Raw genomic sequence first — 20,417 nt, 5'->3', positions numbered from 1 at the left:
CTCAGTGCTGCAGATCTCTGGTGGCCACGTGACTGCACGGTGTGGTAGAACATTCCCACGTGCCACCAGGTTTGACGAGACAGGCCTGTGTTTCGACAGTACGAGTGCAGGGTGGGTAAAGCCTAGAACAAAGGCATCACTGTTCAGCTTTAAATGTCAGGATTGACTTTCTAAAGTCTTGGCAAAACAGGGGTGCTGTGTGGCTCCGTCAGTTAAGCGCCCAACTTCGGCTCAGGTCATGATCTCACGGCTCGTGAGTTCAAGCCCCGCGTCGGGCTCTGTGCTGACAGCTCGGAGCCTGGAGCCTGTTTCAGATTCTGTGTCTCCCCTCTCTTTCTGCCCCTCCCCTGCTCATGCTCTGTTTCTCTCAAAAATTAATAAACATTAAAAACTTTTTTTTAAAGTCTTGACAAAAGTTTTGAAATCCTGGCTTGTTGAGGGAAAAAAAAAAGATTTCATTAAGCACCAAACACTCCTCTTACACATGCACCAAGAGGCCAGCCTGTTAGACTCAAGACCACTGAGTTTTAGTCAAAGCCACAGTCAAAAGGAGTGGGCACTGGTGCCTGGGTGCCTCAGCCAATTAAGCATCCGACTCTTGATTTCAGCTCAGGTCATGATCCCAGGGTCGTGAGATCGAGCCCCGTGTCGGGCTCTGCCCTGAGTTTGGGGCCTGCTTAGGACTCTCTCCCTCTGCCCCTCTCCCCCATCCCTTTAAAAACACAAAAACGGAGTGGGTATATATGAGTTAAGGCTGTCTTCTGTATGGTTAGACAGAAAGGGTCAGAGGAAGGGGCCCAGAGAAGGAGGGTAGAGATAGGAGGAAGGGAGAGAGAGAGAGAAATCAGATGGGGTTCTGGGCTCCCTGCCCCTCAGGGATATTAGGAAGGTGAAGAAACAACTCTGAGGTTTGGAAAAGTCTCAGCGCAGGAGGCCTTGGTGTGGCCTGGGACATTCAAAGCCCGCGGTCAAGCCCCCCTTCAGCGTGGAGCCAGAGTAGTAATGCATTGCCAGTGGTAAGTTGAAAGGGCAGACACGCCATCCAGGCAAAGGGCCAAAGAGAGCACTTCACTCACTTGCACAAGGAGTGAGACCCAGAGAGGGGACGGGAGCAGAGGGAAGAGCGAGAGCCAGGGAGCCTGCTTCCGAGTCTTCAACGTTACTGACCCAGGTGATCCCACAGCACAGGCTCTGGGACCGACCGTCGAGCCAAGGATCCGATGGCACCTCAAGGCATTGGCATCGACAGACAACAAGCGAAGATGGCCGAGATTTGACCTACGGAGCAGAGGCCATGAGCGTCACCGGCCACGTTCAGTACCTGCCACACAGGTCCCGGGCACCCCACTAGTTAGGACCAGTCACTCCTCAGACGAGGGCAAGAGGTTCCAGAGGGTCAGGGGACTCTTTCTCCTTTTACCAACAGGGTAATGGGTGTGCACCCCCTCTTAACGCTAGATGCTGTCTCCACCAAGAGACGCTGCAAGTCTCAGAGACAACCTAAAATGGGGCCAGTTTTGATTAGAACAGACTGAGACAAGCTTCTGCCTAGTCTCCGTGTGCATCCCTATCCCCACCTCCAACTTGTGGGAACGGGGCTCATAAGGAAGTATGGGTCACTTATGGAAACTAAAAATGTTACATATTTGTGCACATCTGAGTTGGAATGGGCAGGTTTTGTACTGATTTCATTTTTAATGTTTATTTATTTTGATGGAGCACGAGTGCATAAGTGAGGGAGGGGCAGAGAGAGAAACAGAGAGAGAGAGAGAGAGGGAGAGAGAGAGTCCCAAGAGAATCTCTGCACTGATGTGCGGAGCCTGACTTGGGGCTCAATCTCACGGACCCATGAGATTATGACCTGAGCCGAAGTCCAACCCTTAAGCGACTGAGCCACCCAGGCGCCCCTGTACTTATTTTAATCATAAAATTAATTTACTATCGGGGCACCTGGGTGGCTCAGTCGGTTAAGTGTCTGACTTCGGCTCAGGTCATGATCTCGCAGTTCGTGGGTTCGAGCCCCGCGGCGGGCTCTGTGCTGACAGCTCAGAGCCTGGAGCCTTCTTCCGATTCTGTGTTTCCCTCTCTCTCTGCTCCTCCCCTGCTCGCACGCTGTCTCTCTCTCCCTCTCAAAAAGAAATAAACATTAAAAAAATTAAAAAATTAATTTATTATCAGAGGTACATAAATGGATACAATATGAGAATATTAGCCTTTTCTAGAATTTAAGTTTCTAGGAGCAAAAATATCAGTATATTTCTCTTTTTCTTTTCTTGTGATAACACCTCATTTAGCAAGAAAGAACGGTAATGGTGACAGTTTATTACCTGAAGGTGGCCAAGTTTATTCTGGATATTGTTTTTTTAAATTTTTTAAAATGTTTATTTTTGACAGAGAGAGAGAGACAGAGCATGAATGGGGAGGGTCAGAGAGAGGGAGACACAGAATCTGAAACAGGCTCCAGGCTCTGAGCTGTCAGCACAGAACCTGACATGGGGCTTGAACTCACGAACTGTGAGATCATGACCTGAGGTGAAGTCGGACACTCAACCGACTGAGCCACCCAGGCACTCCTGGATATTATGTTTAAGAAGAATATAGTGTAGAACATCTTAGAAAGTTTTTTTTTTTTACCCCCCACTGGTTAAGACAAGAAAGATTTTGATGTTTAGAGGGGCAAGCGTTGATCGTCTGGAAAATCCAGTTACTTATTTTGATTCAGGCTGGTTCCTTGGAGGGTCTAGCATGTGCATCAGCAGCAGAGAGCAGGAAGAAGGCAGATAAGAAATGCTGACTGACAGGTGACAGGTGCAGGGCTGGCTGGGGGCAAAAGGGAAGGACAGTCCTCCCTCAGGCCTGGAACGAAGGTTCAAGTCTGGATGCTGTCCACAGACCTGGGTCCAAGATCAAAGACAACAGGTTCAGAACACAATCCAGGATACTTGTGTAGTTGAGGTCAGTCAGTTAATCAAGAGAAAAAATACTGGGGCGCCTGGGTGGCTCGGTCGGGTAAGCGTCTGACTCTTGATTTTGGTTCAGGTCATGATCTCGCGGTTCATGAGTTCGAGCCCCAACAGGGCTCTGCGCTGACAGTGTGGAACCTGCTTGGAATTCTCTCTGTCTGCCCTTCTGCTGGTGTGCAATAAATAAACATTAAAAAAAAAAAACAATAAGAAAAATCCACATGTAGGAATGCTCATGGCATGTTTGTGGAATATTCATAGGAAAGAGGACTCACCAGCTCCAAGGTTATCAGGTCAGAGTTCGGTGGAGGTTGGGTCATGGTGGGGAACCATGTTAAAAGAGCAGGGCAGATGGCTTCCAAAAGACAGAAAACAATGTCTACACAGACAGTGCCACTTTGGCAGGGGTGAGCTTGTAGCCTGGATGTAGGGTAGAGTTGCAGTACCTTATTTGGGAGCCGTGGAGGACTGATATTTATCCCTTTACTTTGGCCCATTTTCTGGAAAGAGAGCAGTGTCTAGAATTGGTGTTGGATGACTTCGAAAATGAGTTTCAGAGTACCAAAACAGAAACTTTGATCTTTGGGACCGTGCCTTCCCAAGGTCAGGTGCTAGTGATTTATGTTAATGTGGCAGATTGCATTTTCTCAGAATTGCTTCAGCAGTATTTCCGGTCCCATATGCTCTTCCGGAAACTTGTGACTCCCCATGAAGAGGTAGAATCTATTGCTCCTCCCATGGTGCCACCTTGACAAAGGGAATGGGGTGGAAGAGATGCTGTGTGATTGGTTCCCTTTTTGTCTGTATCTCCCCACTCTGCTCCTTGGAACCTGGCTGCCATGTTGTGAGGAAGCCCACACCACATGGGGAGGCCACATGTGGGCGGTTCTGGTCAACACCCCAGTTGCCGTCTCAGCTGTTGGTTGACACCAACTGCAGACATACGTGCGAGACTTTAGAGCACTCCAGCCCCAGCCTTTGAACCACTTTAGTTGATGTCGAGAGTGGCGGAGATGGGCTAACCCTGGCAAGCCCTGCCAGATTGTGGATTCGTGAGCAAAATTAATATTGTCATTTCTTTTTTTTCTTCTTCTTTTTTTGAAGTAGGCTTCATGCCTAGCACAGAACCCAGTGTAGGGCTTGAAGCCAGCACCCCAAGATCAACACCTGAGCTGAGATTAAGAGTTAGATGCTTAACTGACTGAGCCACCCAGGTGCCCCCCAGTATTGTCATTTCTTTTTTAATTTTTTAACGTTTAACAGAGCATGAACAGGGAAGGGGCAGAGAGAGGGAGACACAGAATCGGAAGCAGACTCCAGACTCTGAGCTGTCAGCACAGAGCCCAACACAGGGCTCGAACTCATAAACCGCAAGATCATGACCTGAGCCAAAGTCGGACGCTTCACCAACTAAGCCACCCAGGCGCCCTAGTATTGTCATTTCTTAAGCCACTAAGTTGTGGAGTAATATCTTATGCAGCCATAGTGATTGGAACAGTCAGGTTACTAACACATTCTTAAAGGTTCCATCCCTTTATTCCTTGGGTCAGTACCCGGGATGACCATGAAGTATAAAAGTCTATCTTATTTTTCCTGCTGAAACAGGACTGTAAGGGGGTAGGAGTATATCCTGAATGAGGAAGAAACTATAGGTGATAGGCCATGGGTTGAATGATTTGCATTATGGGAAATGATCCAGTGGATTGTTTTAAATTCTTTTGTATAGCACACTCCCTCGGTATCTTCTTTTCCTTCATGTGTTTTTCATCTGTCTTCTGGCTCTGTTTTGGGGAGATTTCCTCAATATCCCTAGATTTTCCTTATCTGCCAGCTCTTTTACTGAATTTTGTATGATGGAATTATCTTTTTAAATTTCCACTTACTGTTTTCTGATTTTTTTCCCATTTTCGTAACATTCTTATTTTATGGGCACACACTATTGTCTATTCTGCATATTAAACTAAGCCTACAGGGTGTGCTGGTCTGCTTGTCATTCTTGTTCTTTCTGCACGATGCTGGAGGCTGGATTATTTTCCTAACCTACTGTTTTGTGTGGACATTCATTTCTGTAGTTAGGCTTCTTTCCTGAATGGAAAGGCTGGCTCTGGGTAAATCAGTGGGACTTGCCGACTGCCAGGTTTCACTCTGAGGGGAGTCATTTGACTAAGTGCCTCCCATATTCCAGAATTTCCCCTTGGAAGGGCATTACCTGGGATACTGGCATTTACCCCAGGTGTCCCAGCCCCATTTCTTCTCAAGTCTTTCATTCACAGCCTTTCTGCCTGATGGAAAATGCTGGACTCTGATGCTGTGAGTCCTGTTGAGAGGGCAGTCAGGTGAGATTGATGACCCAGTCCCCTGTGCTCAAGTGTCTCTTGCTCCTGTGTTCCCCGGGGCAAATGCTTCTCCAAGCACCTCATGCTGTGGCTTCTTCTGCTCTGTGACACCCATAGAGATGCTTCCACCTGTTTTCTGTCTTCAACAAATGTCCCCAAATCTCTACTGTTGGCTGGTGACTTTCCCCAGCTCTTTGCTTCTGTGGGTCCACTTTCTGTCCTTCACTGATCACTTCTGTGGGGTTCTGATAGGAGGGAAGTTACAGAGAGTCTGTCATCACCAACAATTGAGGCCAGAGCGAACAAGGTCCTTCTCAGGCCAAACCAGAGTCCCTGTCTATCTGCTGGTGAATCTGGTGTAAGGCACCCACACCGGGAGATTCTGATTTCACGGATATGGGTGTGGCTAGGGCAGTGGAGTGTTCAAAGCTCCCCAGATCAACGTGTGGCCACGTTTGAGGACCATGGTTTCAACCAAATGTGAAGACAGCTGCCCCAAGGCTTCGCTCCTACTGTCCACTTGTATTGATTCTGAGCTTGGGGTTTCTCTCCCTGTTCCTGTTAAGTCACCAGCAATTTTTTTGCACTGTTATTTAGGTTGTGATTATTGGTGTCTGGTTTCTCGATCAATCCGAAACATTGTTTTTGATCTTTTTATCTTCCAGAAATTCTTTGGAAGTTCTGGTACGATCATGGTGTCCTTTCTGGGGTTATGGGTTATTGCTTTAAAATATGTTGTGCGTCATTTCCATGGGGTTGTGGCAGGAAGAGATGAAAAGCGTGTGTTTAGCTCGTCTTCTTGACCTGGTTCAACTCTTTAGGGCATAAAATATGTAACTTTTCTTATTTTCCCCTTTGAAGGGATTTTATTATAAAAAATGTCAAACATACACAAATGTAGAGAAAATAGTACAGTGAATCTCCATGAACCAGTGAACCAGCTTCACTAATGAACAACTCCTACCCTGTCTCTCTCTACACACCGCCCTCTGATCCCGTTCCCCAGCTATGAATTATTTTGAGGCAAATCCTAGACAGCATAAATTTAATCTGTATTTCACTATGTATTTATAGGAGACAACGGCATCCCTTTTAAAACCTAACCACAGTATGAACATTTCACCTACCAAAAAAAAAAATAATAATAATCCCTTAATATAAACATCCAGTTTGTTTCACATTTTTCCAACTGTCTAATAATTTTTAAATATTTCATCTATTTATTATTTTTTAAATGTTTATTTATTTCTGAGAGAGAGAGACAGAGCACGAGCAGGGGAGGGTAAGAGAGAGATGGAATCCGAAGCAGGCTCCAGGCTCTGAGCTGTAGGCACAGAGCCTGACGACGGGCTCAAACTCATGCACTCTGAGATCATGATCTGAGCCGAAGTCAGATGCCCAACTGACTGAGCCACTCAGGCGCCCCATAAAGTGTTTATTTATTTTTGAGAGAGAGAGAGAGAGAGAGAGACAGAGTATGAGTGGGGGAGGGGCAAAGAGAGAGGGGAACAGAGTGGAGAGGACTCCGTGCTGACAGCAGGAAGCTCCGTGCAGGTCTCAAATTCACAAACCAGGAGATAATGACCTGAGCTGAAGTTGGACGCTCAACCGACTGAGCCACCCAGAGGCCCCTGTCCTATAATTTTTTTTTTTAAGTTTGCTTGAATCAGAATCCAAACAAGGTCCAAAACATTGAGATTAATAGGTCTCTTAGTCTTTAAGAAACCTTGTTTGTATACAGCTTTCTTGATATTATTCAGGTACCATGTAATTTTCCCTTTCAAATTGTACAATCTAGTGGGTTTTCTTTCTATTTTTTTTTATTGTGGTAAAATGCACAGGACATAAAATTCACCATTTCAATCGTTTTAAGTGCCCAGGTCAGTGGCATTAAGTACACTGTCATGCAACCATACCCACTGATCACCTCCAGAACTTTTTTTTTTTTTTTATCTCCCCGGAACTTTTATTTAAACTGAAACTCTATCCCCATGAAACACTGACTCCCATTTTCCTTCTCCCAGCTCCTGGCAACCACCACTACACTCTGTCATTATGATTTTGACTATAAACTAGAATAACACAGGACTCGTCTTTTTGTGACTGGCTTATTTCATTTAGCATAATGTTCTGGAGGTTCATCCATGTTGTAGCAGGTGTCAGAATTTCCTTCCTTTTTAAAGCTGAATAATACTTCATGTGTGTGTGTGTATATACACACACATTATATTTCTCCACTCCTCTGTTGACGGTCACTCGGGTAGCTTCCACATTTTAGCGATTGTAAATAATGCTGCTGTGAATGTGGGGGGACAAATATCTCTTCAAGACCCTGCTTTCCATTCTCTTGGGTATAGACCTAGTGGAATTGTGGGATCATACACATTTTTCATTTTTTGAGGAACCTCCATACTGTTTTCTATAGTGGCTGTAGCATTTTACATTCCCACCAGTGGTGCCCAAGGGTTCCAATTTTTCCACATTCTTCTCAATACTTTTCTTCTTTCCTTCTTTTCTTTTTCTTTCTTTCTTTCTTTTCTTTCTTTCTTTCTTTCTTTCTTTTCTTTCTTTCTTTCTTTATTATTATTTTATAGTAGCCATCCTAATGACTGTGAGGTGGTATTTCCTCACAGTTTTGATTTGCATTTTCCCAGCATTCAGTTGAGCATCTTTTCACATGCTTATTTTTTTTTTTAATTTTTTTCAACGTTTATTTATTTTTTTTTGGGGGACAGAGAGAGACAGAGCATGAACGGGGGAGGGGCAGAGAGAGAGGGAGACACAGAATCAGAAACAGGCTCCAGGCTCTGAGCCATCAGCCCAGAGCCCGACGCGGGGCTCGAACTCACGGACCGCGAGATCGTGACCTGGCTGAAGTCGGACGCTCAACCGACTGCGCCACCCAGGCGCCCCTTTTCACATGCTTATTGGCCATTTGTAGTTCTTCTTTGGAGAAATGCTTAAGTCCTTTGCCCATTTTTGAACTGGGTTGTTTTTTTTTTTTTTTTAGTTGTTGAGGGTTTCTCATAATCTCTTTTACTCTATAAATTCCTCCCTCATCTCTTTTGCTTTGATTCGCTATTTGTTTGCTATAGAAACTGGGTTGTTTGTGCTGTAGAGTTTCAGATGGCCTGATGTTGCTGACTGCATCCCTGAGGTATTACCGTGTTCCGCTGCCCGTATATTTCTTTTCGATCTAAATGTTTGACCACCGGGTGCCTGGCTGGCTCAGTTGGTAGAGTGTGCAACTCTTGATCTCGGGGTTGTGAGTTCCAGCCCCGTGCTGGGTGTAGAGATGACTTAAGAAAAATAATCTTAAAAACAAATATTGGATCACACCTGGGTATGATTTTTTGGGCAAGAACCCACTGTAGGCGGTGGTGTGTACGTCAGTTAGCAAGTACATAGTGTCTGATGGCTTCTCTTGTCATGCTATAAGCCACCGACAACTTGGATCCGCTAACTCACTGGGACTTCCAAAACAGTGGTACTCTAATCCTCTCCTTCCTTTTTCAGTAATTGGAATGCTCTTATAAGGAGGCTCTTCCCTCCTCACAAACTATTTGGTCCCTCTGAGAATAGGAAAGGTAGAAAGAATTGTTTCTTTGCCTTTATTTACCAGTCTTCGAAATAGTGTGCTGGGATCTTAGTATTCTCTAAAGGTGACTAATCACTGAGGTGTTTTGTTTTGTTTTTTAAAGTATCATTATGGACGTTTGGATGTCTATATATTTGATGGGATTCAACCCACGGAGTTACTTCACTGATCCTCAGATTACCCCACCTTTGGCCAATAAGAACCAATCTTAGGTGGCTCCCGATGTTACACTATTAGTTCTCTGTAGTTTCCTTGCTTTTGTAGGACAGTATGTCCCAGGCTCATGCAGTATATTTCATGTTCCAGACCTGAGTTTTTTTTTTTTTTTTTAAGGTGCCTTGATTCTTTTTAGTGTGGTATGGAATTTGAAGACCATAATCTGGGCACTAGGGCTATTCAATGTTAATGGGCTGGTCACATTAGAATATATGTATTTATTTTTAGTTCTGGAGGCTGGGAAGGCCAAGATCAAGGTGCTGGCAGGCTGGCAGATTTAGTTCTGGGGAGGGCCTTCTTTCTTTTTTAGATTTTATTTTTAAGTAATCTCTACATCCACCATGGGACTCAAACTTACAACCCTGAAATCAAGAGTCACACGCTCTACCAAAAACTGAGCCAGCCAGGCGCCCCATTGTATTTATTTTTAAATTAAAAAAAAAAAAAAAACATTTATTTTTGAGACAGAGACAGAGACAGAGCATGAGTGGGGGAGGGGCAGAGGGAGGGAGACACAGAATCCCAACAAAGCAGGCTCCAGGCTCTGAGCTGTCATCACAGAGCCCGACGTGGGGCTCGAACCTACAAACCATGAGATCATGACCTGAGCCGAAGTTGGACTCTTCATCAGCTGAGCTACCCAGGCACCCCTATTTATTTTTAAAGATAAATTATATCATAAATGCATACTTTCACTTCAGGTCACAAACAAGACTATAGGATTTTTAAAAAATGTTTATTTATTTATTTTGGGAGAGAGATTGAGCAGTGGAGGGGCAGGGAGAGAGGGAGACAGAAATCCCAAGCAGGCTTCGCATTGTCAGTGCAGAGCCCAACATTGGGCTTAAATCCACAAACCGTGAAATTGTGACCCAAGCCGAAATCAGGAGTCAGATGCTTAACCAACTGAGCCCCCCAGGTGGTCCCCCAGGACTACAGGATTTTTATTGACCTCATCTTACTTCTGTATTTTCTTTCTTCCATCCCCAAATCCTAGTTCTCAATGACACCAACATAATTCATCGTGTGTTTCATCCCATAGGATAAACACAACAGCTTCAAAATAACCATGCCCACACTATAATCAAGAACGTATTTCACTAGGCACATGCGGTGAAATTAACATGTTTTAAGTCTCTTGGAATGGTGTCTCTGACAATTTCGCTGCCACTGGAATTTACAGTGGGTTGTTTTCATTTGATTTTTGATTTTTAGGGAATGCTTTTCCATTTTTCCTTTTGCATTTCATTCTGCTTCATAATTATGCAAACCATTTGGTGATTCCACAATTTGATATGGTTCTAAAATAAAATCTACCAAAAAGATATTCAAGGAGAGGCACCTGGGTGGCTCAGTCAGTTAAGCATCTGACTTTGGCTCAGTTCATGATTTCACAGTTTGTGAGTTCAAGCCCTGCATTGGGCTCTGTGCTGAAAGGGCAGAGCCCACATTGGATCCTCTGTCTCCCTCTCTCTCTGCCCTTCCTTTGCTCTCTCTCTCTCTCAAAAATAAATGTTAAAAAAAAAAAAAGATATTCAAGGAAATCTAGGTTCTACAATCACCCCTTCTGATCTGTTATCTCCCTACTTCCGTTGTTACTCCACTATTCCTTTTCTTTTAAAAACATAAATAAAAATGTGGATATATTTGTATTCCTTCTGTTTTTTAATTTAACTTTATTTTTTACTTTTTAAAATTTACATCCAAATTAGTATATAGTGAAGCAATGATTTCAGTAGATTCCTTAATGCCCCTTACCCATTTAGCCCATCCCCCCTCCCACAACCCCTCCAGCAACCCTGTTTGTTCTCCATGTTTTGTTTTGTCCCCTTCCGTGTTTTTATATTATTTTTGTTTCCCTTCCCTTATGTTCATCTGTTTTGTCTCTTAAAGTCCTCATATGAGTGAAGTCATATGTTTTTTAAATTTTTTAAATGTTTCTTTAATTTTGAGAGAGACAGAGCACAAGCAGGGGAGGGGCAGAGAGAGGGGCAGAGTGAGGGAGACACAGAATCCAAAGCAGGCTCCAGGCTCTGAGCTATCAGCATAGAGCCCAACACGGGGCTCGAACTCAGGAACTGCAAGATCATGACCTGAGCCAGATGCTTAACTGACTGAGCCACCCAGGTGCTCCTTTATTCCTCCTGTTTTTAAATTCTTCCTGTTTCCTCTGTCTTCCTTTTTTCACTTATCCATATATCCTAGAGATTACCATATTATAATGTAAAGAGTCCCCATTCCTTTCTACAGATGCACAGAAATGTATAGAGGTATATTTACTTTTTTTTTTTTGTAAATAAATTTGGATCTTACTGCATATAGAATTTTGCATCTTCTTTTTCATTAAGTATTTCATTAAGTATTAAAATAGCATTTCCCCTTTCAAAATTGTTTTTTAATGATTGCATAGTATTTATATGCATATCATTGCATATGAAAGCACAAAATTTATTTTAAAATTCTTTGAAAGTGTCTCCATATATGTGGGTGTGTTTGCCTTGACCAGTGGTTCTTGAAGACTCTTCTGTTAGATTTCTAAGCTAGTTGCTATGGCCACACCCATTTTCTGGCATACTTTTCTCTCTGAAGTTACCTGAGACTCTAGGGAAGAAAGAAACAGAACTCTCTTCCTGCTTTGCAAAGGGAAAATTTACATCCAACTTTCTCTTCTCCCCCCCCCCCCCACCCCAGCTTTCTCTCCTAATATCCTTTCCCTGCCTCTGAGTGCTCTCCAGGCTCCTGGGAAATCTGAATTCTCTACTTGTCATAAAAAAGTTAAAGATTCTTGTCTTAAAGAATCAAACTTAAGATTTGCTAGTTGAGGCTTGAAAGAGCTGTATTTCTTAAGTGTTTATCTAGTTTTTTCCAACTTGTTGGCCATTTTAGAAATCTTGAAGGCAGAAAGATAGCAAAAGTCTGAAAAAATAAATATTTTTAATTCTTATCTTTAAAGCACATTTAAAAATTTTTTATAGCGTTTATTTATTGGGGCACCTGTGTGGCTCAGTCGGTTAAGCGGCTGACTTTGGCTCAGGTCAGGATCTTGCGGTTTGTGGGTTCAAGCCCTACATCTGGGCTCTGTGCTGACAGCTCGGAGCCTGCAGCCTGCTTCGGATTCTGTGTCTCCCTCTCTCTCTGCTCACCCTCTGTCTCTCTCTCTCTCAATAATAAATAAATGTTAAAAACATTTTAAATAAAATGTTTATTTATTTTTGAGAGAGAGAGAGACAGAGGGTGAGCAAGGGAGGGGCAGAGAGAGAGGGAGACACAGATTCCTAAGCAGGCTGCAGGCTCCGAGCTGTCAGCACAGAGCCTGACATGGGGCTTGAACTCACCAGCCGTGAGATCACGACCTGAGCTGAAGTCGGCCACTTAACCGACTGAGCCACCCACGTGCCCCTAAAGCACACTTTAAAAGACAGTTTTGCAAGCATTTCCAAGTAGATTTTATTTATTATTTTAATGTTTCTTTTTATTTTGAGATAGTGTGAGCAGGGGAGGGGCAGAGAGAGGGTAAGAGAGAGAGAATCCCAAGCAGGGTCCGTGCTTAGCATGGAGCCTGCTAAACATGGAGCCTGACACTGGGCTTGATCTCACAACCATTAGATTGTGACCTGAGCCAAAATCAAAAGTTGGGCACTTAACCAACTGAGCCAGCCAAGGCGCCCCAATTCAGGTATGCCTTAAAGTGAATTTGTGGGCCATTAAAATGACTAAATATTTTAATGATGTAAGTTAATTTCCAAATTTGAAAACTTAGTTTGGCTTCCATTAAAATGGTAACGAAATACAGTAATATTAATTCATGGGATGAAGTGGGGGTGGAAACAGGAAGTTTTGTTAATGAAGAGTGTAGAGCTTTAACTTCTAGTGACAGCACACGCTCACCAGGCTGTGAACCCACCCTCGTAATTTCAGATCCTCTATCTGTTCCAATGGTCTAGGGAAAAAGTTAATTTGAGAAAGATTCCCAAAGTTAAATAATTTAAAGAATAGCTCTGATATTTTGGGAAGCAGAACTGAACAAATTTTGTTACATTTTGCTTTAAAGAAGTACCTTAAGTTTTTGTTGAAGGCGTTTTATTTCCATTTGCAGAGTCTTTGTAGCTGCCTGGGCTGCTAACGTCTTCCGGTTCTCAGTGGCCAACTGCCGATTAAAGACTCTATTGTTCAGCCTCAACTGTTTTTCCAAGCTCTGAAAACAGTATATATTTTAACTCTTCCGTAACCAATGTAGTATTGTTAACAAAGTTCAACTGTAATGGAACTAATTGCATTTACGAGAAATGCACAGTTTTAACTTAATACAACTTTAGCGCACGACCGGTGCAGGGGACATATGTTAGAGCTGAACATAACCACACGCACAAATACAAAAGCCGAAAAACCCACATATTCCAACTCTAGAGAATAAATATGTTTGGAACCCAATGATTTTCACACCCCTGATTTTGATTAAAAACATAACCTTTGAACACTTCCTGAAAATTAATAAATATAACCAACGCCATGCTTTAAAACTCAACCCAGGTGGCTGTGCCAACTCCAAGACCTGCTAACGCGTCAGGTGCGCACCGGGCCGTGGCCCGCCTCGTCCGTCGGGGGGGGGGGGGGGGGGGGGAGGGGGGGGCGGGTCAGCAGCAGGGCAGCGGCGCATGCGTGAGTCTCGGATGCCTGGTCCCGGAAGCTCCCGCAGGGGTCACAGCCCCGCCCCTTCCCCATAAAGGAATTCCCTGTCAGGGATTCCCTCCCCAGGGACAAAGGAATTCTCAGACCAGGAGAGGTTGGGCAGCTGCAGGCCATCCGTGCCCAGGGCTCACTGGTGCGCGGGCACCTCCTCAGCAGTTTTTTTTGCAGAACTCTTTGATCTGGACTTTGACAGAGGCTTGACCAAAAGGCCTTTTCTTTCCTTTTGTCTTTTTTCCCATTAAGTGCATTTCCCCCCATATTAATATTAATACTCTGTCATTAAAGAAAAGTGGGCAATATGGTAAGCTGAGAGGATGAAATAATCAGTAAAAATCCCAGTCCCCAAAGTATTAACACTAAAGAAAAATACCGACATGTTCTGTTTGGCTCGTCAACATTTTCTCCCCCAGCAAATGCCCTACAACCAACCAAATTTCTCACACAACCAAATGCTTCTGATAAGAAAAGGGTTCTTGAATTCTTTTTGGTTTTGGTTACAGCTACAAAAAACATGAACTAATTCACATGTATACATAAAAAATAGGTAGGTGAGATACAACTACATTTACTTGACAGACGTGAGCTAACATGGGTCCGCTATTAACACAGGAGGCCAATAATCGGACTTTTCTACATTATTTACGTGACTGAAAATGCGGCTGCTCGTCACTTTCTGTAGTTCACATATCCACTTCGTGGGAGGAAGTTCTCCTTGAAAATAGAGGATTTTTACCAAAGAAGAAATAAATAATAAGGAAGTGGATGAAATGAACTTGATATTTTCTTACTATTTCAAGTTTGTAAAAAATACTTGCCTCTCACCATCATTTAAATAATAAGGAATTAAACAGTAACCTAATTTTATTTATGTTTATGTCCGTAGAGACCAAGAACTAACACACAAAAAATTCTCAGTATAATCAGGATGTTCCCCCAAATCATCCCTCATAGAGCAGTCTCCAAGACTTTGACACCCACGGCTATTCTAGAAAATCAGCCCATTCATTAGTGATTTTAATTCCCCTCCCCCTGCTCAGTTCCCAGGAGCATTCTCCGGGAAACACTTCTGTTTCCAGCCTACCAACAATGTCTCTGCGGTAGCGACTAGACAGCTGGCCAGGGGGAGTGCGAGGAGAGGGGCTGGAGAGATGCGGGGGGCAGGCTTCTAGGGAAGCGGGTCTTTAATAAACAGACTCGAGGAGAAGAAGGCTGGCTTCTAAGAGGTTTCACACAACCCCACCCAACACCTTTCCAGCACATGAACACACTTACAGAATGGTCATTTCCAGACGAACGAGCCTGGCCACAACAGAAGGGACATCTCCCCCTGCCCGCCCCCCCTCCCCCGCACTGGATGCCATCACTGGTGTGGCCTGTGAGCAAAGCAGCTGGGGATGCTTCGCTGCACGGGGGCAAGTGTGACGCACGTGTACTCTGCGTATCGTTCTTGGGACATTACAATTTCTAGGCCTCTGAAATACGGACCTGTATTTTTTTGTTGTTTGCCTCTGTTTTCGTTGTGAGGACAGACAATTTTTGAGTGAGTTCTTCCCTCTCTGCAAGATTTTTGTCTTCAGAAAGCCTCTGCAGCTCCTGCAAGGAGTCTTTAGTCTTCAGCAGCTCACTGTCGGTTTCTCGAAGTTTCCTGGATGCGCTTCTTTCCTTTTCCTGGGATTTCCTAAGTAGCTGCCTTAAGTTTTTGACTTCATTCTGATGTTTTACCATAATTTGAGGTAGATTATTTTGTGAATTCTCATATTTCCCTATTGCTTTCAAGTGCCTAAGCTGAAGATGTTTCAAAAATTGGTTTTCTATGACCGTGGCTTCCAATTTACGACGTATATCACATAGTTCGTTTTTGAGCTCTTTAATCTTCTGGAGCCTTGCTGAGAGGATGCGATGAGTCATAGCATCTCTTCTTTGGGCAATCACATTGTTCTGAGCATTTAAAAGTGGCGCATTCCAGTTGTGCTTTTTTTCAACTGAGATTTCCTTCCGGCCTGCGTGAGCAGATAATCCAGTTTGTTACTAGTCATATAGATAGAGATATGCAGATATGCGCATATGTGTTACCCCCACCTGCACCCCACACACATACAAGGCGAACGAACATGTAATATAGACGTGCTTCAGGTAGGGACTTCATATATAGATACCTCATTTCAGGTCAGTAGTCATCTTTTTTACAGCTAGGGATTATGACTCATTTGTCTAAGGTCACAGAACCACAAAGTGGCATAGAATGGATGGAAAACCAGGCTTTCTTTGACTGTAAAACCTGTACTTATTTCTATTATTAAAGTTCTATTAAAAAACACAATAATAGATAACATTTACTAAGGGCTTATCACATGTTAAGCATTGAACTAAATGCTATATGTAGATTATCTGATATAATCCTTCCAATAATATGTTATGAGGCAATTCGAGTGTAACATGAGAGCCCAGTGTTATATATGAAGATCTCCTATATTCAAAAAGAGCCTTAGAAAGCCATTGAACTGCTTAGACTGTGTGTACGGATATTCCATTTCTCAGTAAATCCAACATAGCTAAGTTTTCCTGTTACTTTGGGCTCTAAAGGAAGTAGTTAGTTGGCTTGTATTCAGAAGTCTATTTCAAACAAAATGTATCTAAACAATGTCACATCAAGCTTATATAACTGAGTTGTGTCAAATGTATGTGTAACGTCACTGCATTATTATCCCATTTTAAAGATGAACAAACTGATGCTTCGCGACATCCTGCTTGATGGGCACACAGCTAGTCAGTGGTGAAATGGAACCCATGTCTGTGTGCCTGTGCTACTGCCCCATATGTATGTGCATTTGCATGACATTTACATGTGTTTATGTGCATACTGTGTATGTGCGTGTGCACGTTAGTATATCTATATTCTTTTTTTAGTTTATTGATTTATATTGAGAGAGCGAGAGAGAGAGAGAGAGAGAGAGAGAGAGAGACTGCATGAGCAGGGGAGGGGCAAAGAGAGAAGAGAGAGAGAATCCCAAGCAGGCTCCACCCTCCCAGCATGGAGCCTGACTCAGGGCTCGATCTCATGAACCGTGAGGTCATGACTTGAGCTGAAATCAAGAGTCAGATGCTTAATCAACTGAGCCACCCAGGAGCCCCTAGTATATCTGTATTATGAGAGAGAGACTGAAACTGGATTCTAGAACTAAAAAAATATATGGTCCTCATCCTGGAGAGAGAAAGCATCTAGTGGCCAGTGTCACTGGAGTCCTAGCCTTAAGCTGTTGCCCACATGTGGACACGTCACCTGAGACACGGCTTAATATGTTTGGTGTAGGTGGTGGAAAAGGTGATTCTGCCTGTGATGGAAATCACGAGCCAACAGAAATGGAAGGTGCTTCCTGGGGACAAGGCATCTCAATTGTGACTGTGACAGAACACATAGATGTGGCAACGATTACAGTATCCGTATCACATCAGTAATCAATGGGCGGTCTTTACAACTGTGCCCCCACAGGTCTTTATTTTCCCACTGGGAACGATTCAGTAAAGGCTGTGCTTGAACGTTTGAGTATTTTGGAATAGGTTTTTGAGCACATTGAAAATTGGAAAGCAGAGGTCAACCTCTGAGGCTGGGCACTGGCTGGGAAAGGCCCAGACCCAGGTGGATCAGGCTGGATTAAAACAGGGGGTGGGGTGGGGTGGGGACTGTCATGTTCTACACCACGTCCAGCATGACCGAAACTTGACTCCCAACTTACAATGTCTCACTACTCTTGGGTGATGTTTCCCGGAGGAGAGAGGGCTCTCCCTGAGACTAGAAGGATGAGGGTGGTGGGTTCTGTGGGCTGTGGAGGCTTATGTCCCTGACATGTGCTGTGCTCAAGTGACGGGAGGACAGAGGCAGCATGAATGGGTGCTTGGGGACTAATCCCTGTGGCCATGGGCACACCTGCCAAGGTCCCAGGTTGAGATGTACATACAGGGCATGTGTACTTTGAAAACAGGAGGTGACCCCATGTGTTTGGACAAGGAATGTTTGTGATGCAAATGAAGGACCAGAAGCCCTTCCCCAAGTGTCCGGTCTGTGTAAAGCCACCCAAACTCCCTCTTCCCCCAAACACATCTGAGACTGAACTGTTTGCCTACCCTAGCTGGTGCTTGGGGGAGGATGAACCAGATTTACTTGCTTCAGGAGATAAACATACCACTTGTATTTGAGTGACATAGAATAAATTTATTCTATAGACATTACGCATACTTGTATACTAATCAAGGTTATGGAAAACGGAAATAGAGTTTAGTCCTTAATGATTTTGCATCTCATTATACTAACCCCTGCCTGGTAAGAATGACCAAATTTATCATTTCTATCTCATTTCATGTAGTGAGGCAGATTTAGCCCAATGATTAAACTACTCTTAATGAAGTGACAAAATTAATTTTGGCTGCTCCCAATTTATGGCCAGGTGTTTCGCATAAAGAACTCAAATACTTGTGGAATAAATAAATGAGGAAACAATTTTTAAAAGTTAAATTGTCAGGCACTTAGAACTCAAAGTGCAGTTCGTGTAGAAATAGTTTTATAAATGCTAACAACCTTTCATACAGCCCCACGGAAGTGTAGAATCAATACAAAGTGTAGTGTATAGATCTATGATCCCTGTCATAAAACCTTGGAGCCAGACTGTTTCTGAATTATTATTATTATTATTATTATTTTGGTGCATATACAGTATTCCCCATAGAATTTCCAGTAGGGCTGGGAATAGCATACTTCAATCAAAGAATATTTTTGTGAAATATGTGGCTATTCACACTAACTGAAATAAAGATCAGTCTCATGTTAGTTCAGATCTGGTTTTTGTTGCTGAATCAGTTTAGGTACCAAAGATATAAAAACTGTTTGTTTTTCAGAGTTTTGTAAATTCAGACGTGGATAGGGGATCATAACCACGATGGAGCCTAACCACGATGTAGTTTCTGTTGTGATAATCTCTTCCAAATGCCACAAACAGACTTCTTTTGACAGAGTCCCATGTGACAGAAGGAACTAGGCTTTTCATCTTCTACCCTCGGCCTTGACCGTGAGCATAAGACTCCTACCTCTCTAGAAAAGGAGCTTTTAGCCTTTTGAGAATCTGGTGGAAGCTCATGGGTCCTTCTCCCTAGAAGAGTTCACAAATGTAAATAGACATAAAAAATGCAAAGATTTTCATGCAGCCCAGAGATATGCGACTAAGATGAAGAATCCCTACCCTATAGCTGGGAAGAAGGGGACCTGAAGGTTCTAGATGACTCTGAGGTAGCAGAGGGAGTCCTAGGCACACCTGGTCACAGGGGGCTGGCTGGGGGGAGACACGGGGTACACCTGACAGCAGACATGCTGTCCACATAGTATTGACGTAGTTTCCAGGTGTTCACTGATGGCAGTTCTGATGGCCACAGCCGAAGAAAGTTTCAGCCATTTCCATATTGGGAATATTTATAAGCCCAGGATTGCCTAAAATGGGAGGAGGTGTTCACAGTCTGGGCAGGGAGGCAGGGAGTGAGGTCAAGGACATCACAAGGCTACTTCCATGTGGACAGTTAGGAACTGGTGTCGGTACTCTTACAGTCCACAAGGGAATGAATGACCTTGTTAACAGCCTTTTGAACCACCTCTGTCTCAAAAGATGATCTTTGCCTCACCGGACTTGTAGACCATCCTCTTGGGGTGCTGACTCGGGTATTTACAGTTCATTGGCAATTCAAACCTTGATTCTTCAGCTGGGATGCGAGGCAAGAGGCCAGCAAAGTCCAAGTGTCGTGGTACTCTGTAACAAGGCCACCTGTTAACTAAAAACGGAACTAACCTCACTATAGGCTCCAGCAGGGTAAGTTGTACAAGAGGGCTAGGTTTTATGTTTTCAGCCTAACTTCCTGCCATCTTGTAATCATTCCCAATTTCTCTATTTCCTTCCATACAAGTTCATTTATAAACACACATTTGAAATAGGGGACAACAATAAAACTGAATAGGGGCGACTTCAAATACTAGTGCATTAAATAATAATGTCATTGGGAACAGAAGTTTGGTCTTGCTTGGGAAATTTTGCTTCTTACCTTTAGGTTGGGGGACTTTAGAGACATTATACGTTTTCTTCTCATTCTTTTTTTCTCTTATCATAGTCTTCTCTAAATAATTTCTATTACAAGCTGTTTCAGAACATTCAGAGAGAAAGTCTTCTGAATAATCACAGGGAGAACTTAAACTTCTGCAGGAACACTGAGATCTGCTGTAATCCACACTCCTATCAGAAGCGTGACTGGGGCTGCCTCTTGAACAGTCACCTGCGTCCTGGGTTCCCGTGCATTCTGCAGACCTCCTCCTGGGTCCTAAGGCCACACAGGGGAGGTGCTCATCTACACTTGTTTCTGCTGGATCAGCCAGAGACATAGCAAAACCTGATAGGAGAAAAGTGTTTTCAGATTGATAGCTATTGACATTAAAATGAACCTCTGCTTTACTATATTTAACTATAAGTGGATCATTAGGAATGGGAGACACCACATCTTGTGGAAGTATTTTCTGGAAAAAATCTCAGTTGGGTTTTGTGTTTTTCTTTGACATAAAATGTAAGACCCCTGAGACAAACTTTG

The 20,417-nt window shown here is 43.5% G+C and overlaps 1 protein-coding gene across 8 annotated transcripts in view; it reads right to left on the bottom strand.

The window, feature by feature from the left end:
- The window catches only part of LCA5L (lebercilin LCA5 like), a 48,023-nt gene that overhangs the window by 9,308 nt on the left and 18,298 nt on the right, over positions 1–20,417 (bottom strand). For 4 of the 8 annotated variants that reach the window (XM_019839369.3, XM_045036598.1, XM_045036600.1 and 1 more), the window contains exons 3-6: positions 19,881–20,222; positions 19,467–19,613; positions 15,288–15,802; positions 13,171–13,308 (exon numbers count right to left, since the gene is read on the bottom strand). In XM_019839369.3, the coding sequence (XP_019694928.3) occupies positions 13,171–13,308; positions 15,288–15,802; positions 19,467–19,613; positions 19,881–20,214 (1,134 nt within the window). In that variant the 5' untranslated portion in view covers positions 20,215–20,222. Of the gene's footprint in view, positions 1–2,545; positions 2,895–13,170; positions 13,309–15,287; positions 15,803–19,466; positions 19,614–19,880; positions 20,223–20,417 lie in introns of those variants that run through there. The other 4 variants (XM_045036601.1, XM_019839371.3, XM_023238723.2 and 1 more) reach the window with 4 other exon arrangements.

Source organism: Felis catus, chromosome C2, assembly GCF_018350175.1.
Source record: "Felis catus isolate Fca126 chromosome C2, F.catus_Fca126_mat1.0, whole genome shotgun sequence".
NCBI lineage: Eukaryota > Metazoa > Chordata > Mammalia > Carnivora > Felidae > Felis > Felis catus.
Note: the sequence above shows the minus strand (reverse complement) of the source record. Positions and strands in the feature narration are given on the sequence as shown.